The following is a 26,522-nucleotide window of genomic DNA, read 5'->3' on the forward strand; positions in this document are numbered from 1 at the left end:
ACCTCACCCACTCCGGTGGCTACAGCAACCCTCTAGTCTAGTAGTTCGATAATATTCATTATTTTGAACTGTTGCAACTGTATTCATCGATACTCCCTGGTGGGAGTTCTGCTCTAGTTTTGGTGAAATATTAAGTAATTCCGGTCATTTTGTGGGGGGCACAGGGGGCCACGCATTAAAAGTAAATTAATTCACAAAACAAACATCATGACCCATTTCTACCACATAGTTTTGCATTATTCCCACCACAGGACTAAGGAAATCAATAAATACACTTGCAACCACTATAGTAAGTACCGGTATTTCAAGATGAAAAACTGAACTATCCCTTTAAAGTTAGATTTACATAGTTTCAAAATTATGTTTCCCTTATTAAACTGTAAAACAATAAACATACAATAATTGCACATTTCACAACCTGAAAGGTTTGGAACCCTTTGGTCTCTAACAGAACCATAGGTTTTATAATTTATAATCACTATTATTCTCACCAAGGAGCTGATGGTAGACTTCAGGAGGAAGAATATCCAGCCTATCCAGCCTATCCACATCAATGGAGAGGAGGTGGAAAGGGTCTCAGACTTCAAGTTCCTGGGCATGAACATCTCGGACAACATGACCTGGAAAATTAACACCACTGCGCTCCAGAAGAAAGGTCAACAGCGACTGTACTTTCTCAGAGTGCTGAGGAAAATGGACTTAATGGAGAGTGTGCTCGTGTCCTACCGATGTGCCATTGAGTCGGTACTGATCTACGGCATCTCCCTGTGGTTCTGCAGCTGCACGGCGGCAGAAAGAAAGTCCCTTCAGGGGGTCATAAATACTGCCCAGAGGATCATGGCATGTCCCCTTCCATCTCTGGAGGACCTCTACAAGAGACATTGTAGCAGGAGAGCCAACAGTATCCTCAAGGACCCATCCCACCCAGGTCACCACCTGCTGCAGCTCATGCCCTCAGGGAGGCGCTATAGGGTCATCAAGACCAGGACTAATAGACTGAAGGACAGTTTCTACCCCAGAGCAGTCATAGCTCTAAACACTGACACTTGAACTCTGACACTCGACACTTTATGAACTAAAAGGACTTACTGTGCAATATGCGTTTTTTTGTGTTTTTATATAGAGTATTATGTATTTTGTTTTAAATGCACTGATCTGGTTTGCAATTCAATTTCGTTGTCTCGTACAATGACAATAAAGATATTCTGATTCTTCTGATTCTGATTCTGGTTACAGTAGTTAATGATTCTCATTAAGTTCATACATTTAAATCTGAGAAGATTGTGTGCACATCTCAATGCCTATATTCAGGACAGGTGCAGGATTTCATACATTTCAATGCCATTGTTAAGATGACCCAAACCAATGAATTAAAATGTTTTAACAGAAGCGCATCATTCAGGGGGGGAAAGATTTGTGACAAAATCAATGTTTTTTTCCAAACTTTTTTTTTTTATTTAGTTTACCAAATAAATTTGACCATTATGCGCTCTTGGTAGCCCTGGTGCGCTTCTTCTTCACCACAACAGGCTTCTGACTCTTCAGGATGGCACTGGCACGACGCAGAGCAGCCTGAGGGAGACGGAAAAACAAAATTTAACTTTGTTAGAATTCTGACTGCTTCCACATTCCATGACCAAAAAGGAACAGCAAGAATATTATCATACGTGACACTATAATCTTAACCCATTCTGACCCGAGATCAGATTCTAAAAATGTCTTCTACATCCTGACAGTTTTCTGAAAAAGCTATATTTCTATGTCAGTCGTTCTTCGATTTTTTTTTAAAATAGCAGATCTACAAGCTCATAGCGTGCGCTATGAGCTTGTAGATCTGCTATTTTTCAATAGCTAAAGCATAACATGATGCTAATACCAAAAGGGGTTTTAATTAACAGACCATCATTGCACTGAAACAGTGTCCACGTGTCATCATGAACGTGCACAATGATAGTCAACGGACGAGTGCGTTCATGAGTTTGGCCAATACCAAATTTGGCCACCATGTCCATTTCCCCTCAGGGTTTCCTCCGGGTGCAGTCTCTATTCATATATACTCTAAGGTTATGAGCAGCAGCCTACCATGCGCAGGTCCTTCCTGTACTTGTTCTTGCTGATGATGTGCCTGATGCTGCACAGGGTGGCACGGGAGTTCTTGTTGATCGTGATCTTCTCATATTGCTTGGCTGGTTTGCGCAGACCTGTACAAAAAAAAAGTTAAGATTGTGTCAGTAGACTCGTTATGAGTAATTGTATTTAGAAAGATTATACTATGGGACTCAGAAACCTAAAGCAAACTAATCACTCATTGAAATAAATACAAAACTCCAAACCAGATTAACCCAAACAGTATAATGGATAACTAGAGCATTACAAGTAAGACGCGCAAACACGATAAGCGAACGCAGCTCGTACATATTTGGGTTTTGGACGTATAGCTGCTTTGGGGACTCCTTATATGGTTATGGCTGAGTCATGGTGACGTAACAGCGGGACAGACAGACAGACATGATCTGCTAGGTCTCATAGTTAGTGCTCACTGCATTCGCAACAAGGGACACCATTATATTTGTCACAGTACGATTGGAAAACCAGTCAATAGAAAAGGTGTAGCCTGGTTAATAAACCAGACCGAATCAGCCGTTGGCAAAAAAATAATTGCCTGCCAGCGGATTACGGTCTGGAGAGGCTCAATTGTACGCCTATTTCCTACACCAGAGAAATGGGGCGGCCAATGGGGACACGGTATGCAATATGGGCGGGCTTTGGTACAGTGACTTTCAATGCTTGAGACCTTTGACTGACAGTAGCTCTGACCAATTGCGTTAAAGAGAAAATGTTTCAACCCGCCGCCCTGGAAATGAAATCCAAGCTGAGCCTCCCCAGACTAATATCCCGCGGTCCGTGCGATATTAGTCTGGTTTATTAACCAGGCTAGAAAAGGTGCACTCTGTGATTTGAACACTTCCTCCTTTTGTTTTTAACAGGCAAATATTAAATTCAATCATGCAGGGAAATGTTACAAGATGCACATAATTGTAACAATCCATTTCCTATTCTATACTACAACAGGAACATGCAAGTGATTAACCCTCTGATGGCCACCCTTATTAACAGTGGATTGTGCCTTCTACCTGCACTATTCATGTTTAATTCATCATTTTAATGCCAATACTATATCTCATTTTAACACTGTAATCCTATAGTATTATACCCAGTCCTGGTGGTGGCGGTAAATTCACCATTATGCCGATTTTGACCAAATGGAGTGAATCTGGCATTTCCGGTTCAATGGATTACAACATCCGCTCTTCACTGTGTTACAGTCAGATGTCCGGGATGCTAAGCCATCATCGTTTATTTTAATAACTAATAAATCAAATTAAGCTCTAATCAAGCCCCAAATATCCAATATTACGCAGCGATGCACATAAAGACCGCGTGGTGTGCGTGCGAGAGCGTGCACGCGATGATTTCGGACGGTTTTAGGTAGATTACAAAGGCCGTTTTATAGGTCACAACGCATTGCAGAACAATGCATTGTGCACTTGTAGATCTGCCATTTTCATTTGGTTGGGTACTGGGGAGACATTAGATTACTCTTTTGGGTCATGGGCTAAAAGGTTTGAGAAGCACCGATAGATTTTCAATATGACATAATTCTGAAAAGAACGGGACAGAAATGAGTCTGATCCTGGTCCAAGAACACAGGGCATTTCCAGCCTTTGCAAAGTAACTAGTGCAAGCAGTGCATTTAAAGAATTCCAATGGTTGACATTTGATTTAAATAATGTATGGCAGAGCAACTGAATTCTCGTCATTTCTAACATGTATTGCCACTGATTATTTGTGAATCATACAATATTACAGGGCTGTTTGATATTTACCTGCACGTTTCTTCAACACGACGACAACACCCTTGCCATCAGCTGCAGGCTGCACTCCAACAGTCTTCTTGTGCACCAGTCCATTGAAGCGGAAGGAGTTCTTGGACTTCAAGTTGTTGGCTTCCTGTTGTAGAGATGGATGCATAAAACGCATGCATTAAACCAAATGCACCCTTTCATCTAAATCACATTTTCATTTAAATCAACAGTATCCAGAAATCATTTAATCAGACAGGGTTAAGAATTAGGCACATGGACAAGCCTGTTAGTACACTATGCAGTACATTGCTGTGGGTTTGGGTACACGCACGGTAGAGTGTATATGTAGAGGGCTATATGTCCATCTACAACATGACTGCTATAAGTCTGTCTACATGTATAGTGCTGTAGGCCTAGCTTTATACATGTATATGTAGACTGCTGTATGTCTGTCTACTAGGGCTGACCTTCGATCACGTTTTTGATGATCGACGCTTCGAAATAAATTTCTTTCGATCGTCGACGCTTCGAAGCGCAACGGGGAGGGGGGGGTGTGATACGCGATGCGAGGCGCGATGCGAGCAGTGACTCACAATTAATTTGGCTTAAACAACGATATAGCAGAGAAAACGCATGCTTGGAGCCTTGGATTGGTCTAATTTATTTTAAATGATAAGCAACAATTGTTGCTTTCGACCAATTGTAGCAGCCTTCATGAAAGCAGTGACGCACAAATAATTAGGCTTACAATAAAACATCCGACCGTAACAAGTAAACATAAAATAAAACATTACCTCTCAAATAAAAATATAATTATATAATCCAGAAATTGTAAACGAAAGGCATTTTGCTTCTCTTCAGATTGAAACTCAGATGTGAAAACACGAAAAAAACACCACCCGACCGTAACATGAATGAACTCTTTATTTTTTCTTCTCCTCTTGCCGTAAATAAAGCGTCATTTAATACGGTATTTAGCCACAAATGAAGGCACAGCACAGTGAGCACACAGGCCTGCACTTTGTTTTATTTATGTAAAAAAAAAAAAGTAATGCTGCACTTTGTTTTCGTTTACTCATGTTAAGAGAAGTAATGCCTCTGTTCATATTTTCTGTAGTGTTGCACTGATACTATTGTGTTTAATCCCTCAATTCCTCCTTTGCTCCGCGAGCCGCATGCGTGCGCCTCGCAATTGCTGCTGTGAGTTTGATTGATTGAAATATGTATTAACAGTTTGCAGAATTACAGTAGGCTACAGATGAACCATCCAGATTTATCGCATGCACCTAAAACATAATGATAACAATTAGCCACGTGTCTAACCTTACATTAGCCATGGGGTATTATGTTTCACCTCCGAAGCACGTTTCGTTTATTATACTTGTTCCAAGTGATTTTTCAAACTCGTCGTGGACTTGTGATACGCCAATTTCTTGTCACATATTTGACACACTACTTGTTCTTTGTTGTCTTGGCATATTCTAAAATGCAACCACACTTTAGATTTCTTCTGTGTGTTGACTTCCTTCTTGTTACCACGAGTGAGAGGAGGCGGCGTTGCGAGGTGCTGCGAGGCGATTCCTGTGCGTATCGATTGAACATCGATTAATCTTTTTTGGGTCAGCCCTACCGTCTACATCATGTATATACAGTAATGCTGTAGTATGTCTGTCTACTCTACATGTATACGTACGGTGCTGTAAGTCTGTCCGTTCCTCTTGAGCAGGTAACTGGAGCAGTTCCTAATCACCATCCACTGCAAATGAGCCGACATCTTGGACGAAACCTGGACATAACGGTGTCAATTAAATAAAAAACCAAAACATTAAAAGTTTCTTATTAACTACACCATGTACTTCAAAGTCACATCATGGACCTCTCTTCACTATCAGAGCTCTGACCAATTATGACAGGACTGGGCTGCAAAGTCTTGTCTCAGTATAAATAAAATAGAATCACTGGAACCTCATAAGTTCAGACATTTGTATTTGGTAGCATCATTGACAAGACTATTGACAGCAAACAAGTCACACACTGCACTCAAAACTGTCATTTCATTATATTGATGAGTCACTGAAAATAGTCATCCACATGCAAGCTTTTTCATCAAAAGCATTACTGCTAAAGGTTCTACCTTTACTTTGATACTTTTAACCTGCATTATATTTTAGACTTACAACCGATCAGCCTTAAGATTTGTATTATGTTTTTAAGTAGTATAATATCGTGTTAGTGGAGCATGTAACATGTCACACCAAACGTTTGTACTTTAATGATTTAAATGTAGCCCCATTAACCAAATTGAAAATGGCCACAGTAGACATGAATAATTATACGTGTATGCATACTGTGAATGACACTCACTAAAGATGTCATGATTCAACAATCCATAACAAGTGAAAACAGAGCTCGCAAACTCACAACACACCGAAAACAAAGTCAGCACTACAGTCGCCTTCAACTAATTCAGGTCTACGGTCAACTTAAAACGTTTCAATCCACATTATAAACATTAAAATACTTTCTTTTAACACTCAAACGTTGTCTCGTCAAGTTCAGCCCCGACGAAGCTAATGAGCGCTAGCTTCGCATACGAGCACCGACGAGGCCTACATGTGCAAAGCCTTTATTTTTACATTAATGCCACGCTAGAACACCACGGGAAACGTAACACTGGATGCAAAATAAACTACGCGACGATAATAAAGTTCTTCTAACGAGCTGTGTGACAAATGGGACATATACAAGTTGTGATTTCGTGAAGGTTTTTGTGCACGAGACGCGACCACGTTACCTTTCAGCAGAGGAGAAGGATCGAAAAGGCCCGGAAACGGAAGCATCGTCATATTTAGCAATAAGGATGTGCGTCATCGATGCGCGACCATTGTTTACATCCTAATTTATTTTGGGAAGAATGGAACTATAGACCCCATATCTTTATATAATTATTAAAACGAATCTAATGTAACTATTAATATAACTATATGGTGAAAACATGGCCACTGTTAGCCTTTTTTTGATCGATTGATTGAATACTTTATTAAGTTTGTAAAAGGGAAAAAAAAGATACAGAAACAGATTGATACAGACGGATACGCCAAAAGCTTATTTCCATTGAGGTCCTGTGTATTCAATTAATCGAGACAGTAGGCTATTGTAGAGGACAATGCATTATAATTATTCCACATGCAACAAATGGTTTGTCCATTCTGTGTAAACAGTTGTGCTGTTGGAGATAGGATGGGGTAATTGATAATGCTGAAATTCACATCCAGTGGATAGGGTGTCAGTGACACCACCGAAGATCACGTTAGTCCCGATATGGAAGAAGACGAAGATCTGGAGACTCTTGGTGAACAACTGTATCATCGGATTTACCCGAAGCATGCAGAAATCGCAGGGAAGCTTACAGGTAAATTGTTGTGAATGACTAGTGAAGGTACGAAATTAAGTTGTTTATCAGAGACGACACAACCCCTGTCGCCTGTGTTAATGTGTCAGAGTGTGTCCAACATCTCCAAATGAAACCAAATGGATCCTTAATCCTTATTTGGTGTCATTTGTGCCCTCTCTGAGCTACTAAATATTAAATGAACACCGTGTGTGTGTGTGTGTGTGTGTGTGTGTGTTTCAGGCATGTTGCTAGAGCTGCCCCCTGCTGTTCTGAGTCAGATGTTGCAGGATGAGGCCCTGATGACTGGGGCTTTGACCAAAGCCCTCACTGCCCTGCACCTGCAGCCACATCAACTCACTAGGTAAGTAGATTGTTTAAGGGCTTGCTGTGAACATTGTTGTCAAATTTATATTTTGCCACGGACATACAAATGAGCAAACTGTCTCTTTGTATGTTTCTGGTAACATTATCGTTACCTAAATGTATACTAGCGCAGTGTTTCTTCTCAAAGCGACCCTTGGGGGGGTTCCTTGAAGGAATACATAACAACTCGCCCCGGGCGTACAGCCGGCGGAACAGCACGGCCTGGTATTCCTAACCTTAACCTCAGTAAAACTATGCCTAAACCTAACCCTATTCCTAAACTTAACCCCAGTAAAACTATGCCTAAACCTAACCCTATTCCTAAACTTAACCCCAGTAAAACTATGCCTAACCCTAAACTTATTTCTAACCTTATTCTCAGTAAAACAAAATAAAGAATACAAGAACTGCCGCACCGAGCTGTCGGTCGTGAGGTCGGCAGAAAAAAGCTGGGGTGAGATGGAATTGGGGCGACCATACCTGTTACCCCTTGAAGGTGGTAAAAATGGACCATTACAGGTCTGTAACTCTGAGAGTGTACAAATGGAACCTACGAGACCTATGAGTGTCCTGGAAAATAGCAGATACCTGATGAAAGTCGTAATAGATCGGAACGTTGTGGCCTAATAATAAACTACTGCTTTAGTGAAAACTTACTCATGTTGGTCCTTGAATATAAAAAGTTTGAGAACCACTGTGTTAGTGGACTAATGTGCCATAGTGTCATACTGTAGGCATCATATTGCGTCATCATCTTCATCATGAGTTGAATTGCTTTGCTTACACATAGGGTCATTTGAGTGTCAGTCCACAGTTAGGCTTATGTGCAGGAAATCCATGGCAAGGCTCAACGTCAGTTTACATTCATACTGAATGACTAACAGACTCTGAACCCCTAATTGCTCCCGATGTGCTGGTTTGTGCCTTGCATGGTTTCCTCCGCCATCGGTGTATGAATGTGTGTCTGAATGTAATGCACAACCTATGTGAAGCGCCTTGGATAAAGGCGCTATATAAATGCACCATATATCAAAGTGAATGAATATACTGTATGTAGTACTATGTACCATAGTATATATTTACATTTTCACAGCAAGGTGACTTGCAACGAGGATGAAGATTCACTGGGAGAGCAGTTATTTGAGCTTGTGGATGTGTACAACACTGGTCATTCACAGAAAATTACTGGTAAGAATTGTGAACTCCCATAGGTGACACACACACACACACACACACACACACACACACACACACACACACACACACACACACACACACACACAGCCCATACAGTTATTATTTTTAGAAGTAGTAGTTGGCTGCAGTTCTGCAGCACACTGTGTCTGTGTATAATATTAACAAATACACTCTTTACTACAGGTATGTTGCTGGAGCAGGACAAAGATGTAGTTCTGAACCTGTTTTCAGACCCCACACTCTTGGAAGAGCAGGTGATGGTGGCCCTGAAGACCCTCAATGAGTATGTAACTCATTGATCATGTTTATCCTATCAAAATAACTGACTAATCAAGAGATGTGCTGCAAGGTCAAGTAATTGATTGATTGATATGCAGATATTTTTTAAATGTTTTATATATATCAACAAAATTATTAACTACTTAAGCGTTTATTATTTATTATTCTGCGCACAAATGGTGTCATACAAAAATAGTGAAAATAGCCTAAACTATCTACAAGCTTGGCTATTTTGCCTATAATGCGTAATGCCCAAAATAGTGAATGATTAGTCATCAATTATTTCTTGAAATTATCTATTATCGATTTTCTTTTTTACAATTGATTAAGTCAATAAGTTTGATTAACTGTTCCGCAAATTAATTGAAGTGATGATGTAATATATATTTTTCAGGCAGAACGTGGAGGACATCAGTGACTCATCAGATGTTGATGAGGTTACAGATCGACTTGGTGAGAAGCTCTTCTCATTGGTGGAGGAGCTGGATCCAGTACATACAAATGACATTACTGGTTAGTTTACACTCCATAGTTGTTATTCAAAATAAAATAAAAGATTTGATCGTTCATATCCCACTAGGACCCATATATTTGCAATACTCCACCACAAAAAAATAAACATTTAATTGTGATTTAGTTTCCTTATGCCTTTAGATGTTGTCGGCATGTACATAAATGTGCATATTTATTTAGAAAAGTGTTACATCAATAATTATTTTGAGATAATAACAACCATTAGAAACTATCAGTGCTCTTTGATCATTGGGATTTCCACAAACCTTTCTGTTGAAGGTTGAACGGTTCTTGGATTGTGTTTTCTCCTCAGGTATGTTACTGGAGATGGATCGTGATGTTCTCCTACAGATGGTTTCAGACCAAACCAACGCCATGCTGAAGACTGCTGTTCAGAAAGCACAAGAAGCACTGAGCAGCCTGCAGTGAGCAGTTTAATGCGAAGCCGAAGGACATATGTGCTTAAGTGGACTCAGAAATCGCTACATCCTCCTGAATGATAAAAACTGTTGACGGCATGAAATAGAAGCACAAATAAAGGCAGCTTGCTGCTAACAAAGAATAACAGCAATCACTGCACTGAAATATTATAATTATTTGAACAAGTATTTTAAGTTGTTTTCTATTGAGCATTCTGTCAAGTGTCAATCTAGTCTTAATTAGAATCCAAGTCAGAATCAAGGAGGCCCTGACAATGTGGATTAAGTAATCTCATGAGCAATTTTGCTCAGATTGGATCATCTTGAAATCAAGTCAGTTTGATTGTGTCTTGAATAAACAGACTGGCTATCAAATGTTTTATATTCAACATAGGTACAAATGGGTCTAGAGATTACATTTATAAGAACTAAAAACCATGTATGTCTGTGTCCTTAATAAAGTGCTTGCTACATACTGTACTCCGTGTTCTGCACATTCCAGTACTGTCTGGGGCTGAATCTAGTACAGCATGGATTTTCTAGACCAGTGGTTTCCAAACCATTTAGCTCGAGACCCAAAAGGGGAAATTGATGTCATCCTGGAACCCCAACTAGTGAAAATAGCTGATCTACAAGCTCACAATGTGTCACGTTAAAGTGTATCTGCGACCCACAAATGGGTCCCGACAGTGTTTGGAAAACAGTTGTAGGCACTGTGGCCAGGTTCTGGACCACTTGCATCACACCAATGGTCACTGTACCAGCAGTGCTGAAAAGAGTACACGATTTCTATCAATACTGCAATGCAGAAACACTTTTTTGCAAGTAAAACTTGTTTCACACGGTATGTATAAACGCACATCCAATTACCTATGTATGCTGGGTGCCAGATCAAACACAATCAGAGTAAGAATAAAAAAGTCTGCACACCAATTTCAACTCCCAGTAATTATTTACTTAGAAAAGTGGTAATAGCTGAAGTGGTTAATGTATGTTTTGTAACTAACTAGTAACCTTTTAAATAATTGTAGAGTAAAAAGTACAATATTTGCCTCTTAGTGGAGTAGAAGTAAAAGTATTGAACACACACACACACAAGAACCAACTTACAAAATTACATTAAGAATAAATTCCAAAGACATCTTTCAAAGTGCTAAAGAGCGCAAAAATATCTTTATTATATATATGTTTTTAATTATTTTTGTCAATCTTACATGAGGAATTCTAGACACCATGAAAATCAACAGTTTCTCTTCAAATTGGGGACCATTGAAAATGATCTGGTAATCTACACAAACATTAAGAGCCAAGTGAAATGGGATAACAAAGGTTTAAATCTCTGGTAGGGAAAATAAACAAGTGTCTGCAAAATAAAATGACAGGGAAATGGCAATGGAGTACAATTTACCTACCTTTTCACAATTTAGATGAAGGGCTATTTATCTGCAGAAGCGGTCATTACAAATTATTGTAAAGTGAATCCAACACATCTATTATGAATCATACTTGCATCAAAGCTAATCAGATAAAAATTAGTTGCTCTTCACACACTTTTATGACTACAACTCATAAATACAATCAATCAGATATACAGATATTTATTTTTAATGACATGATTTAGTCCTGTATCCTACAGTTCTGTAAACCACTCCTTGTGTGGATGAACGTGAACGCTTCGCAGAGGGAAAACAGACTGAACTGGGAGAAGACCCTGACAGATTACAAGGGTGAAGGTTCGCTGATGGACAATAAATATCGTAAATGAACAAACAAACACACACCACAAAAACATGTCGTCGTCGTCCCCGCCCAGGGCCGTGTGCCACCGAGATGCTTCGTTTAAGACCCCCCTAAAGGTCGGAGGTCATATCTTAGGAGAAGAGAACACAGCAGACACGGCACTATTAAAGTCTATTAAATTGGACACAAAAAGCTATATCCAGTTGATAAGGGAACACGTACAGTAAGAACCACAAATGCATGTACACAATTGTACAATAGGAATTTCATAGGTGCCACTTTCATTTTGTTTAATTCACAGTCATACAAAAGTAAAACTAGGGCCATAGACACAAGTTAGGGATAACTCAATTAGGACCGAGGAAGATCTTCAGCTGAGATGGGAGGGGGGGTGGGACTCAATCCCAGTTGTCACAAATGCATTATTGTATAGTATACTAGTTATGTCTATATGAACATACTATTTGTGTATACTTACAATACAGACAGGAATAAGCCCTCTAACACCTTACCAGTCAAAACAAAACAAAAACTAAATGCAATGTGTAATACCCAATTGCATTGTGAAATCCACGATCTCGACTGTGGTCGAAAAATGATGATGATAATACCCAATGAAAGGAAAACATGATTTTGCTGTTTGATGATGACCAATATAGGGTTGTGTTAGATGAGGGGGGGGGGGGGTGCAGGAAGGGTCCTTCAGAGAGAAAGCTGTATGTCCATGTGCTTCACTTGCTCCCAGGCAGGATATCATTCATTCAGTCTGTTTAGAGTTTGTCTGTCAGAGGAGCTTCATTCATTTCAGCACAGGGTACTGCCTCTGACCTCCCAGTCGACCTGTCCGCACTCCTCCTGTCGCGGCACTCGTCTAGCCAAAGGAAACCACAACTAATAGATTAGGCAATGTAAAAGGAATATCTTAAAACTAGGGGTCTTCGAGGTTTTTCAGGCTAAGGACCAATTAGCCAAAATGTGCAGGAGGAATGTAAACATTTTCTTTGCAAAAATGTGCCTCCTGGTGGCACTAAAATATGGCAATGTTAACCCCACCAACCCATTGTAGATTTAAAAGCAGGTGGGGTTCATGAGCCTTCCTGTGTGGAGTTTGCATGTTATCTCTAGGGTAGGTACCCCCCCCTGCTAGGGTACAGCAGGTGCCAACTACGTACATGTTCGTACCCCCCATATACTCTATATATGAAAGCAGGGACTGTCAATTTACCTTTTAACATTAATCCGGTTGCTATGCAATGCCTCCGTCCCCACCAGCTATGGGTTCTTTACATCAAGCTCCATTTAGACTCCATTAAAGCAGGATTTTCAATGCCCTGTATCTCTAAAGCTTCGAGCGCTGTCCATGGTGAGCCGTCACGTATCCGATGTTCGGATTTAATTTGTGACTTTGTCTTGCATCGCTCCCGACATAACCATTTCTGGCGAGAGGGAAAGGGTGTGCGCTAATCCTCACAACAACCCCTCCTCCCTGCTAACCCGGAAATGAAAACGGAGGCTCGTACAACGGGAGCCTATGGCTGGCACAGCTTAGCTATGCTTATGCTAACACCTAGCGGGCAAGGTTTCTGTGAGGTATCGAGGGGTCAGTGTTATTTTCCGATGGATTCCTTACCTGTGCAAATTGGGCAGGGTTATAGAAGGTCACGCCTCCGGCAGGGGGCGGAGCTCCCTGGGCAGCTTGACTCTGTTAAAGAAACAACAGGTGGAGCGTTACAGTGTTACCTGGCCATACAGGTGCTTGTGTGGCTTGAAGAACGATGGTGAGCGCTTCCACATTCTGCCCCATGGTGCAAGTAGCGCCGCCCCGGTAGTTCTGAGGCTGCACGCACGTTCTCACGCCCTCAGTTACACTATAAACGATGTTCTCACACCCTCAGTTACACTACAAACGATGTTCTCACACCCTCGGTTACACTATAAACGATGTTCTCACACCCTCAGTTACACTACAAACGATGTTCTCACGCCCTCAGTTACACTATAAACGATGTTCTCACACCCTCAGTTACACTACAAACGATGTTCTCACACCCTCAGTTACACTATAAACGATGTTCTCACACCCTCAGTTACACTATAAACGATGTTCTCACACCCTCAGTTACACTATAAACGATGCCAAAAAAATAATCCTACTGTGTGTCTCATAGGAGGAGGGCGGCTGTGGGCAGTTCAGAAACCCGTCCACCAGTGACATCATCGATGGGGAATCCAAGCTAATAGAAACTGCAGGCTTTCTATTCCTGATAAGTTGCAATGCGATATTTGGAAGCCATCGTTCTCATGGTAATAAATCTAAAATATATATATCTTTTAAATCTTGTTTAAAAAATAATCTGCCTAACGATAATGTCACTGGTGGATGGGTTTCTGAACTGCCCACAGCCCACCTATGAGACAGACTGAGTAGAAAAGAATGGTGGTATTTTATCATGAATGGTGGTATTTTATCATGAATTACCGGTAAATGAAGATAGGCTGAAAGTGGTGCTGTGGTCCTTTAATATGTACTGTATTTAGTTATTGTCATTTAGATAGAATGTTTGTTGAACAAACATCATGTTACAGTAGCTATGCTAGGTTTGATGTTACACTGGTATCCTAGTTTCTTTGAAGCACTTGACTAAACGGTTACTACTTATGTGACTATATGCCTTGACTAGGGCTCATGCTTACTCTGATTCTGCACTTGTAAGTCACTTTGGATAAGAGCATCTGCTAAATGCCTTAATTGAAAATGGTGTAAAGCCAGGTTGTTCAGAGTCTTGTCTGGTACTCTAGACTATAACATGCATCTACATGCAACAAAAAAAAGGTAATAATCATGTTTATATACATGGAATAAATTAAATTCCATTTGAAAGATGAAAATGGCGACATTAGTTAAAGAGCATCTACTGACTAGAGTGCTGTGAAATCAGAGCAGGTTCACAGAGCGTATTTATGAATGCACCCCGATGAAATAATATTTGGCTGATGATGTGACATAAATCTACAGTGATTCTCAAACTTAATTTCTAGAACCCCCATAACTTGAGTGTACAAATGGAACTAAATGGACACAGGTTAATTTGGTTCTATTTGTACACACTCAGAGTTGCAGACCTGTTTAAAAGTCCATTTGGAACCCCCTCATGGAATCCTGAAGGTCCCTGGACCCCACTTTGAGAAGCACTGCGCATAGACAAATGAAGTGACGATGGCAGGGAGTTGTTGGATCCTCTAGGGCAAACAGGGGTTCTCAACGTTTGTGGCCTGGAAATGCTGTGGCCATGTCTCGTGACCGCCCCACCCCCCACCTCCAATTATGAAGGAACATTTATGCATGTACTATGTGTACTATGTAAACTATTCATTTCATTTTCAACGATTTTTCTTTGTTTTGGAAAATAATCTGGGGACCCACCAAAATAATTTGGCGACTCCCAGGTTGAGAACACCTGCTCTACTGTATCACTGGGTTCACTTGTGTTTTAGTAAGCATGCAAAGCAATGTCGAGGGTTAATATAAGCATGTGCGGCCATGACAAATGGCAAAGCATGGGCAGTCTTGCAAAAGTCTCTGGCGTGCTTCACTCTGACTATGGACTATTTTGAGCATTAACAAATAAAGAAAAACGTATATTAAATAGACGATCTACAACATTGCAGATCAGCAATTTCCATCTGACACCGTCCTACAAAGATGGGGGGGGGGGGGGGGGGGGGTGTTAAGCATGCTTCTTGTGCTGGGGGTGAAGTTAAAGCATGCTTCTTGTGGTGGGGGGTGAAGCATGCTTCTTGTGGTGGGTGGGTGAAGCATGCTTCTTGTGGTGGGGAGTGAAGCATACTTCTTGTGGTGGGGTGTGAAGCATACTTCTTGTGGTGGGGGGTGAAGCATGCTTCTTGTGGTGGGTGGGTGAAGCATGCTTCTTGTGGTGGGGAGTGAAGCATACTTCTTGTGGTGGGGTGTGAAGCATGCTTCTTGTGGTGGGGAGTGAAGCATACTTCTTGTGGTGGGGTGTGAAGCATACTTCTTGTGGTGGGGAGTGAAGCATGCTTCTTGTGGTGGGGTGTGAAGCATGCTTCTTGTGGTGGGGAGTGAAGCATGCTTCTTGTGGTGGGGTGTGAAGCATGCTTCTTGTGGTGGGGAGTGAAGCATACTTCTTGTGGTGGGGAGTGAAGCATGCTTCTTGTGGTGGGGTGTGAAGCATGCTTCTTGTGGTGGGTGGGTGAAGCATGCTTCTTGTGGTGGGGAGTGAAGCATGCTTCTTGTGGTGGGGAGTGAAGCATGCTTCTTGTGGTGGGGTGTGAAGCATGCTTCTTGTGGTGGGGTGTGAAGCATACTTCTTGTGGTGGGGAGTGAAGCATGCTTCTTGTGGTGGGGTGTGAAGCATACTTCTTGTGGTGGGGAGTGAAGCATGCTTATTGCGGTGGGTTGGCTAAAGCAGTGGTTCTCAAACTTGTTCATGTCAAGCACCCCCAAATTGACACTTATTAGCCTGTGGACCCCCATTAGAAAATATACGCCAAGGACCTCCATAAGAGAAGATGTTTATGGCTCTAGCAGTGATTCTCAACCACTTTCATTTCAAGAACCCCCAGTTGGACATGCATTAGGCTGCAGACCCACTTAATGGCATTTATATCCCTGGGACCCTGATGTAAATCAATGTTAATTTATGGACCCCAACAGGTCCATTTGGTTCCAGTTGTACTCTCTCAGAGTTACACTCTGTACACTCTTTGTGTATATTTATATATGTTTTCTCATGCCAATCAAGCTCCTTTGAAATGGGTGGGGATGTGAAGCATGCTCCTTGGGGTGTTTGTGTACTGTGAGTGACGTGTGGGTGTGAGAGGACCAGCTAGAGGTACCTGGTTTAAATGCTGACTCACTTCACGTGATAAAGAGCTCATTGAGCTAGAGCGAGACAGCTGAAGACAGTAGGAGGGGAAATAAACACAAAACCACAAAACCAGATTAATCATCTCCCATGCACTGGATTAGGCCAGCCTCCACTCTCCACCATTTCACATTGAAAACCAATTAAAAAAAAGAAAATCAGCATTAGCAAAATAATGATTTAGGCCAAATGGATACAGATGAAGTGAATACGATTTTTACTGCCAATGGTGCCAATGTTATATTCTTTGTTATCCCCATGCAATTTCAGGATTATTCAATTGATCATGCAAGCATTCACACATTCCAATTTCCCCATACAATTGCGGACTCACTCTCATTCTCTTGTAAAGACAGTGGTTCTCAAACATTTTAATTTCAAGACTCCCCCCCCCCCCCCCCACAGACCCCCATAACTCTCAAAAATGCAGATCTCACCTGTAACGGTCCAAGGCTCCTAAACCCCACAAGGACCCCTGGGGGTCCTCAGACCCTTCTTTGAGAACCACTGTGTTAAGAGCTAATAAGTGTCATGCTTCAATGGAGGCGTGATGGTACTATGGATGGTACTATGGATGTTAGGGACGACCTGTCCTGCCAGCTGAGCGGAGCACGGTTGTCTTACCTCTCCAGACTGTGATCCATCGGGCATTGGAGGACCCTCTGAACCAGGGGGTAGCAATGTTGGGTTGAACATCTAGGGCCGTCAATGACAAGAGCATTAAAATACCACCTAACTTCATAAGCTTGTGTATGGCTGATCGACTGCCCCCCCCCCCCCCCCCCCTTAATATTGTGCAAGGTAGTTGCAAAGATAGGTGCATGTGAACACCTACCCTGACTGATTCCTACCATACAAAAGAAACAATCTGCAGTTGTTATACACAAAATATTTTCAATGCCAGAAACTGCATCAAAGGTTTCCAGGTTTTCTTGCAGTGCATTTTCTAGATCTCCTTGTTTTAGGATATGTCCAGTAAATGAAGTCTAACTAAGACTGAAAATCCTGGGTAAAGTTGTGTAGCCATAAGTGCTACTGTAATGATGAAGCACCTGGGGAACAGCACTGGGGTTTGGTGCATTCTGCTCCTGGTTTGCTCCTTCTGGGACACTTCCTTCCATAGGCTGCTGATCATCTGGAGCTAATGACACACCAAAGAATAAGCAACACTTTATTGTAAGATTACATTTTTACTTTTACTTCTACTCCACTATATCTCAAAGGCAAATATTGTACTTTTACTCCACTACAATTATTTGAAAAGAGAAAAGTAGATTTTGATGATTATATACATTTTGGCCACTTGAAAATAGCCGCACAATAGCACACAATGCGTCCTGATGCGACACATTGTGAGCTTGTAGATCTGCTATTTTGTATAGATTTGAAAACTTGTGAAATGGGCCATTCTGCATAAAGAGTGCTTCTACTTTTGGTATCTTAAGTACATTTTGATACCATTTTGATGCAGTATTGATACTGTTACTCAAGTAAAAAAATATAAAGAAAACCTATCTATAACACATACCTGCACCAGGCACAAACAGATTGGCTGGCATGGGCATTGGTGCCAGAGGAGCAAACAGGTCAGCGGGTGCAACAGGTGCCGGCCCACCAGGCCTCGTACTTCTATTGGGGTTCAGTACATCCACGTATCTGCTCTTAGTGCCTAACAACGAGGAACATGTCGGCACTGTCAGGCAAGGTTGTCTTTTTTATTTACACCTTTTTTATTTATTTAGGAAGGACAGGGAAGTGTCAAAGTAAGTTGTTGTACAACTAGTGCATAAACTAGTGTAACGTTAACAATAATAATAAATATAGTAGAAAAATGCATGACTGAAGTAAATTTATATATATATATATATATATATATATATAAAAAATAAATAAAAGAAAATTACAGAAAGGAAAAAGAAAAGAAAGGGATAAATGTTGTTGCATTATAACCCTTTTCGCCCCCCCACCCCACACACACTCAGTACACACACTTTAGTATCATTGGCACAAGCACACACTGTTTAGTGTTTACCTCTAGCCAGAAACATTTACAAGTCAGGAGCGACGCGGTACAAAGGCACAAATTACATCCGAATTTTGGATGGCAGAAGATCCACCAAGGACAGCTCTCCTGGATTCCGACTTATGGAGGTTTGCAAATCCTGATTGTAACCAAGCTAAACGGTGATCAGATTTTACGTCCCATAGCTGGTGGTGACGGGGCGCTGCCATAGCAACCGGACCAATGTTAAAAGCTGCTCTGGGCTCAACCGTTATATACATGGAGTATATGTTGGGGTCCGTATACGGACCTGGCTGGCTGATAAGGTCCCCTAGCGTCCCCTGGCGGCAGGGTCGTATACATACGGACCCGGCGCAAAAACAATTAACTTTATACTAAAGTAGCCCAAAAAAAATTGCCCCAACAAAAGACACTTTTGTGAAGTGACACAAATGCTAATCTATGCTAATACCTGCTTTTCTGGAGAACATGTTGACACCACCTGGTGGCGCTCCAGGTCCTCCAGGCATCTGCATGGGAGCCATCTTATGGAACGAGGGAGGGGGCGGAGGGGGCTTGTACTAGGGAAGTTAGTTCAAACAGAGATATCAAACATGGTCCATCTAAAAATCACTATTCACCAACCATAAGAAAACACATTTGCTCATAGTTACTATTAGGAAAATAAGTTAAATAACTGACCTCCTCCTCAGGCTCTGAGTTCTGGTCCACCCATTTCTGCTTCTTTTCATCCCACACAATCTAAAAATTAAAACAATCATCACCATGAGTAGGATTCACAGATGTTTTGCAAAAAGAAAAAAAAAACTGTGATTCTGTAATTACATCACTGGTAAGCTCACCGATTTATTTTTGTCGTCCGGCAAGTGAGCTTCATTCTTCCCCCTTTTGAACCAGCCCAGCCAGCCGCCGCCGCCACCTCCTCCACCCTGCACAATAAAACATACATGCTTCTCAATGGAACACCTTCCTTTGATACTTCCTGGGAACAGCTTCTTTGGAATTAAATTAACTTATGATTTAGGCATGTAACTTGGCTGTTGGATAAGGTACCTGTGTGAGTCAAGCAGGTCAAGTATAAATTATATTTTATACACAGCTCCTGTGTGATGTTTTGTTATGGAAATTGGTTTGATTTATTATAGCTAATACTAGCCCTTACCCGTTGTGAGATATTTTTTATTCACTAATAAATTCATTATTAATCATGAATGTGTCAAATCGACCTCCATATAATTATGGTCCATGCCTGTGTGAAAAGTGGGAGTGATTGGTGCAGGCAATGATGAGATAACGCGCCGTTTCTGACATTCATTCATTCAGACATTCATTCATTCAGACATTCAGACATTGTTAGAATTATAGTATGATGATGATGATGACTACCACACAACACATGTGGGTTGTTACTTTTGCGGAGGATTTTGATGTGTGGGTTATTTGCAATTCAAATAAATCAACTAACCCTAAAAGAGAGAAAGGAAAGCTTGAAAACCCAATGGTAAGGTAAATACCAACTACCAATCCAACTAATTGATTAAATAGAATATACAAATAATAATAAAAATGTCATAATATTGGATAGTTGCAGGCCTAGTGTATACATTCTTCACACAGATATCCTACCTTTTTAGGGGATATATTCTTGTTCTTTTTGGGCTCCTCTTTGCGGGGCTGCTCTGGGATGGAGGGTGGAGGCGGTGAAGGATGTGTGATGTACGAGTTGCTCCGCTCTCGTCCCCCAGAGTGAGTCGACGACTCGGATGTAGTTCGAGAGCGACGACCTGGAACCTGTAGAAACAAAATGGCCAAAAAAGGGGCCTTTAGCTATTGAAAAATAGCAGATCTACAAGCTCGTATGAGCTTGTTTTTAACTCAAATCTTTGCTTCTGTGGGGTCCCTGAAACAACATATTAAAAGGCGAATATTCTTATCTCGCCCTGTATCATTGAGGATGCGCTAGGACGTCCTCACACGTTCTTAGCACATCTCGGTTCGAATCCTTAAGATGTACAGGTCTGTCCTATGTAAAAAATGTGTTAATGGTAGGGTCACAAGAAACCCCTATAAAAAAAAGCTCAATACTGACAGCCGGTCAGCAAGTGTTTTCATGAATGAATGAAATAATTCATTTTTATTTTCGTGTCTTGTCCCATACGGGATTATAAGACACCAACAACATAAATAAACAATATCACGTTCACTTCCCACACAGAAGTTACACCAAGTATTTGATAAAACTAAAACAAAAATAAGCAATAAAAATTAAAATTAAATACATCACATATAAGTTTTCTTTGTCCGTATGTCCCAAGCTTTCTCTATATATTCTGCTAATGCAAATATCTTCTGTTCGAAAATCCATCTCAGTCGCTCTGCATCACTTAACCACATCAGATCTATCTGTTAAATAACTTTTGACGTAGCTCATGATACTATATGAATTGTATAATGTATATATATTATATAGTATGTATATAGACAATATTTTAGGCCAATAAAAAAAGACTATATACCAAATTTTACACCCGTCCACCTCGGCTGCCGGACTAATAGAAAACAGTTAACAAATGTTTTCTTGTTTTGCTAAGCTGCAATGATTTAATATTCAAGAGGCCTTAGTGATGCATTTTGATATGGCAAATATAGTGTGCATTTATTTATAAATGTGTTAATTTATTTTGGGAACAAAATTATTTTATGGCTCAACTTTGCTCTGTATCTTTCATGAGACAGTTGCCTGATATTATAAAAGCATTATAGACATGGTATGGTATGCATAGCAAGTGTTACCGATAATTAGCAGCATGTTGCAAGTTTAGGTACCTTCTTGGGAACACAAAAGGACAGAATGCTGAAGCAGTAATTTCCTGAAAGATCCCCAAAAACAATACAAGCAATGCATGCAAAGTTGTTTGAGTTAGATATAAAATAACACAAATATATCATACCATGTGCATTGAGGATTGAGACGCTGTCCTTGATCTCCTTCCAGGGCCCTGAAACAACAGGACACAAACTGTTAGCTTTAATAGCTTTTCTTTGTTTTTCCACAATGTACACATTTATCAGTACATATTGTTTTTATTTTGAAAAATGCTAGGGCTTAAGTATTTAAAGGGCATGGTTGTTGTTGATGTCCAGAAATCTTAAGCCTTAAACTGACTCTTATCAACAACTAAGATGGCAGAGAACTACTATATACTGTACATATCTTAGCTTGGTCACATAACACATTGTGCTTTTAACCTAAAATAGGTGCCATTAAAATAAAAAGCTTTTACTGAAACTATATTAGCAGCTTTTCTTAACATTATTTCCTTTACACCTGTATTCACTTTTTTGCAGCAATAACTACTGTAAGGCAGTTTTAACCTGGTTGCAAAACAGATCTTGATCATTTGTGAGAATCGACCTCAGGTCTTAATGGGTTAGAGACAGACAAGAGGAGAAAATGTCATGCACATTTTGTCGGACACAAACGAACGAACCATATTGGCCATCTGGTCATAGAAGTCCATCTGAGGTGTGAGAGAGCTCCGGGCCGGAGAGGCAGACACTGGAGGAGGCGGTTGCTGCATCTCCGGAGGACCATGATAGGACGGCTGCTCCGGGTAGGGCATATGAGCGGGAGAAGGAGGCACGTGAGGGGACATCTGGGGCACGTGAGGGGACATCTGGGGCGGCGGAGGCTGGTTCATCGGAGGCAGCGGCTGGTGCATTTGAGGGGGCATGTGAGGTGACATGTGGCCCATCTGTGGAGGCGGGGGACCAGGCTGCTCAGGCTGGGCCTGAGGCTGGAAGGGAGCAGCGGGGGTGAATCCAGGGTGGTCCTGTGGAAGGTAGCCTGGTCCTGGGACCTGGCTGGGGGGCACCGGGTAGAACGAGACACTGTCGGCGGGGGGCATGTGCGAGGGTTGGCCCAACCCGTCTTGCAGAATGGTAGTGGGAGCTATAAATAAATACAGAGAGAGAGAAAATAAAACACATTGCTTTTTAATCCGATTCATTATGAAAGAGAGGGAGATGTCTCTATAACACACACACACACACACACACACACACACACACACACACAGACACACACACACACACACACACACACAACACATTACACTTGAAATATGAATTTATGTCCACATAAAGTACATTAAGTTCATAAACACTGCCGGCACAGTCACACAATAAGAAAGCAGCCAGTTACAAAGTGCCTATAAGACAGAGCATTGTTACATACTGTACAATACAGTTGGCATACTTGTCAGACATCAATCATGTACAGTATAAAGGAAACAACGCCTCCTGCAAATTGAGTGGCTTCCTATAATAGCTGATACTGGGCCAAACATTTAGCAAAGTGCCCGCACAGTCGCCCGCGCGCGCGCACACACACACACACACACCTGGGGGCATCAGTTGCACTCCCTGTGGTGGTGGTCCAGGTAATAGTGATGTCATCAGAGGGTTGTCAGTGGTGGTGATGTCCATCTCACTGGGACTGCAGGGATGGTCCAGCTCAGAGCTCGGGGTGCTGCAGTCATACTGTGCAGGAGTGGCCCTGTCTGCATTGTAGGCTATCACCCCCGTCTAATAAGAGACATATTCACTTATATTATAACCACACACAAATATCATTATTATCGTCTAAAATAAAAAGCCAACTTCTGTATTAAGGATTTAATGAGGACCCAGAGACACCAACGTTTCGGACAGATAATACTGTCTTCTTCAGGGTGAACAAACTTCAGTATCATCCATTCATTTCAAAATAGATCATTAGAATTATGATTTTCATTACCCATTAAGACATGAGGCCGATCGTACAAATCTACAGTAGTTCTCACGCTAATGTTGAAGCTTGTATATCTGCTATTTTTGAATATCCTACGCAAAAATCTAAAATGACACAGATGCTTTCGCTGTTTTAATGGGTTAATAGGAAATCCCAAAGTGGAGTAAAATGTAAAAGGAACTTTTGAATCCATTTCAAACATTTACATCAATCAGTTTTTTTTCTTGCTTAAATCTTGCTTTAAGTTTAAAATAAGGCCAGTAGAATGCATAAGCCTGGAAACCTTTCACATGTATGATTGTGCGTTTAATTTCTAACATAAGTTTACATTATAAGGTCCCTTCAAATAATTTAGCCACCAATTAGCCCTTCACTAAATCCCACCCCAAAAAGCGATTGTCCCATGCCAATCCAAATAGTTTAGCAACGGTTGAACTGTCCATCCAGTTGTCTGAGGTGGTATAACTCACCCTGAACTGTCCATCCAGTTGTCTGAGGTGGTATAACTCACCCTGAACTGTCCATCCAGTTGTCTGAGGTGGTATAACTCACCCTGAACTGTCCATCCAGTTGTCTGAGGTGGTATAACTCACCCTGAACTGTCCATCCAGTTGTCTGAGGTGGTATAACCACTCCGGATCATTGAACAGCTCCTGTTCGGGTTTTTCCTTCAGCTGGGGGTCGAAGAATCGCAGCTTCTCAGACATCTGTGCCGAAACATTAGAGATAATCATTTAAGATGTAAATAGGCATGTAAAATAGAGATAAATGCAAAAAATATCAACCTGCCAACTCACGGATGTACAGATTAAAACCACTGTTTTCTTCAAATATAAACTCATTAGCATGTATCATCAGCTGATAGTTGATAGCATCTGATGACATGGATACAGACAAATAAATCAAATAAATACAGAAGAAAGCAGAGCGATGCAACAACACATAAAGGGAAGCAAATCTAGAACAATGGTATGCAGATGAGTATCCTGAGAAAAAAGGAGAGTAATCTCATATTTCATACAAAGGATACAGCATTACAGAAAGAAGCTGCATGTACTAATTAACTAATTAACAAATGAATACACCAATTACAGTTCATCTGAAAAGAGGGAAGAGGGTCATGGTAGAGTGACCATAAGGCCAAGTAGTCAAATGCAGTAGATTGTTCTATCGTCAGTCACAGTCAAACTTTAGAGGCTGCAAACCTCTCTGGCGAGTTAATGTAGAAATTAGAAGGAAGTGTCAAATACATAGTCAACATTATTGTTGTTTGTAGCCACTATTGTATCTCTGGAATTCATGATCTGAATCCAACAGGAATGTCGTTCATGTTCTTCTCCTCACCCAGGCTCCCTCCTTCACTCAAAATGCCTTGAATTCATGGATTGGACAATCCACTCCCGTGATCAACAGTCTCATGCAAGTACAAGGATGTGAGCATGTGTTAATCCCAACATGCTCACCCAGGCACATTTCTTGTTTGTGTGTGGAACTGTTATCCCGCTGGCATTTTAAACAGTATAGTTTGAGAGAAGATGCAGTAACGCTTGGATCATACTGTGAGTTATGTGGGTGTTTATAAGTGAAACTTTGATGTAGTTTATTTTTGGATTATTCAAGCACTGTAAACTAAAGGAATGTGATACAAAGAGAACCACAACGGAAATATGTCCTGGTTGGACTTTTGTGTATTTAGTCCTCAAACATGTATTATGTATGTTCATGAGAACATGAGATCTAGTGCGCCACCAAGTTCATTCGCTGGTGTGCTGCATGAGCCCAGCCAGGCTGATATTTTGTTACTCAGGCTGAGCCATCAATACCGAAATCACTCGCCAAAGTGTCGGGTTCCTTCTGAAATGTATGAACACAATGGGGTCCAATAATATAATGTCTTTTCTCCCATGTAGAACTCTGACTTCATGTGTCCAGTCTGTCATGTTTGACATATCTACGACGTGCGATCCCATATTTGGGCAAGGTTTCTGCCCGCCATTCACTTGATTAAATTAAAGTTATATTTATTTATTTATTTTAGATCACACTTTTTTTTCTCAGTGCTTTGTCCCGTCTTATCGCTGCTTGCAGCTATATTTATTATTGTGGGCTCGGCTCCAGCGAACACACACTAGTTCTCTTTATTATTATTATATAATATATATATATTATACTATATTATTATTTCTTTATTTTTCTTCTAAATTCCGCCACTTTTTCAGCATCCAACTACTTCCACATACTTTGTGCTAGAAATCTAGTTCAAACTTCAACATGTTCAGCTTTATGGTCGTATTTCTCACACCTACAGTATGTTGCTCTATCCGAACAATATGTCTGAGTTATAGTGCCGAAGCTTTGTCGGAGTAACCGTCTTTCTGTCTCTTTTATGCCCATATATGGAGATCGCTGATGTCATTAGTACTGTATATGCCCATACCATTTTTTTCTTCAGCTTTAATACATTCTACTGTACATAATATGCATTGCAGGTTTTCAGCGAGCCCATGCAGTTTCTACAGGAACTGCTTTTTTAGTTACTTTAATTTATGGAATTTCTTAGATTCGTTTGTTTTATTTTTATTTTTAATTAAAAGATAATAATCTTTTGGAAAATTTCTTTTTTTAAATGTAGGAAAAGTTAAACAGGATTTTACTCGAGTCGTGACCCATAAAATCTGTCCGCAACCCACAAATGGGTCCCGACCCAGTGTTTGGGAAACAGTCCTGTAAAGTATATTCAACATTAACGGAGGGTGACAAAGAGAGAGTGAGAGAGAGAAATTAGGAGTCACAGACAATTGTGTGCGTACCTGTATGAGCTGGCTAATGAAGACAGGTGAGTGATAGGAAGGCTGCATGAGGACATTCTTAGAGATGACTTCACAGTAGTGGTAGGCCTGCGCACTCAGCCCCGCCTCAGCCAGTCGACATGCATAGATCAACTTGAACACCTGAAACGGTACGGAGGCCGAGGTATGCAACAGTCAATACAACATTAACCACTTAAGCCTTACACAAATATAACTTAAAAC

The 26,522-nt window shown here is 40.9% G+C and overlaps 3 protein-coding genes across 6 annotated transcripts in view; 1 reads left to right on the forward strand and 2 right to left on the reverse strand.

The window, feature by feature from the left end:
- Window positions 1-1,431: 1,431 nt before the first annotated feature.
- Window positions 1,432-6,712, reverse strand: rpl28 (ribosomal protein L28). 2 transcript variants are annotated; one of them, XM_080756050.1, is made up of 5 exons: window positions 6,661-6,712; window positions 5,560-5,652; window positions 3,888-4,011; window positions 2,083-2,201; window positions 1,432-1,572 (listed from the first exon to the last, which is right to left on the reverse strand). In XM_080756050.1, the coding sequence occupies exons 2-5, from the start codon at window positions 5,638-5,640 to the stop codon at window positions 1,483-1,485; spliced, it is 414 nt and encodes a 137-aa protein (XP_080612176.1). In that variant the 5' UTR covers window positions 5,641-5,652; window positions 6,661-6,712; the 3' UTR covers window positions 1,432-1,482. The 2 variants fall into 2 exon arrangements, with proteins under 2 accessions (XP_080612176.1, XP_080612177.1); XM_080756051.1 differs by lacking the exon at window positions 6,661-6,712 and having other exon boundaries at window positions 3,888-4,007; window positions 5,556-5,652.
- Window positions 6,713-6,758: 46 nt separating this feature from the next.
- Window positions 6,759-10,659, forward strand: LOC308310020 (uncharacterized protein). Its single transcript, XM_080756049.1, has 6 exons — window positions 6,759-7,278; window positions 7,501-7,621; window positions 8,717-8,811; window positions 9,004-9,103; window positions 9,494-9,612; window positions 9,926-10,659. The coding sequence occupies exons 1-6, from the start codon at window positions 7,188-7,190 to the stop codon at window positions 10,039-10,041; spliced, it is 642 nt and encodes a 213-aa protein (XP_080612175.1). The 5' UTR covers window positions 6,759-7,187; the 3' UTR covers window positions 10,042-10,659.
- Window positions 10,660-11,180: 521 nt separating this feature from the next.
- Window positions 11,181-26,522, reverse strand: part of sec16a (SEC16 homolog A, endoplasmic reticulum export factor) — a 31,772-nt gene continuing 16,430 nt past the window's right edge. The window contains exons 17-31 of one of the 3 annotated variants that reach the window (XM_080756688.1): window positions 26,301-26,441; window positions 24,084-24,197; window positions 23,102-23,285; window positions 22,190-22,650; window positions 21,650-21,697; window positions 20,325-20,489; window positions 19,541-19,627; window positions 19,380-19,439; window positions 19,150-19,258; window positions 18,204-18,344; window positions 17,728-17,816; window positions 17,300-17,371; window positions 16,668-16,706; window positions 13,402-13,473; window positions 11,181-12,642 (exon numbers count right to left, since the gene is read on the reverse strand). In XM_080756688.1, the coding sequence (XP_080612814.1) occupies window positions 12,571-12,642; window positions 13,402-13,473; window positions 16,668-16,706; window positions 17,300-17,371; window positions 17,728-17,816; window positions 18,204-18,344; window positions 19,150-19,258; window positions 19,380-19,439; window positions 19,541-19,627; window positions 20,325-20,489; window positions 21,650-21,697; window positions 22,190-22,650; window positions 23,102-23,285; window positions 24,084-24,197; window positions 26,301-26,441 (1,854 nt within the window). In that variant the 3' untranslated portion in view covers window positions 11,181-12,570. Of the gene's footprint in view, window positions 12,643-13,401; window positions 13,474-16,646; window positions 16,707-17,299; window positions 17,372-17,727; window positions 17,817-18,203; window positions 18,345-19,149; window positions 19,259-19,379; window positions 19,440-19,540; window positions 19,628-20,324; window positions 20,490-21,649; window positions 21,698-22,189; window positions 22,651-23,101; window positions 23,286-24,083; window positions 24,198-26,300; window positions 26,442-26,522 lie in introns of all 3 variants that reach the window. The other 2 variants (XM_080756687.1, XM_080756689.1) reach the window with 2 other exon arrangements.

Source organism: Protomyctophum bolini (assembly GCF_963924005.1).
Source record: "Protomyctophum bolini genome assembly, chromosome: 22".
NCBI lineage: Eukaryota > Metazoa > Chordata > Actinopteri > Myctophiformes > Myctophidae > Protomyctophum > Protomyctophum bolini.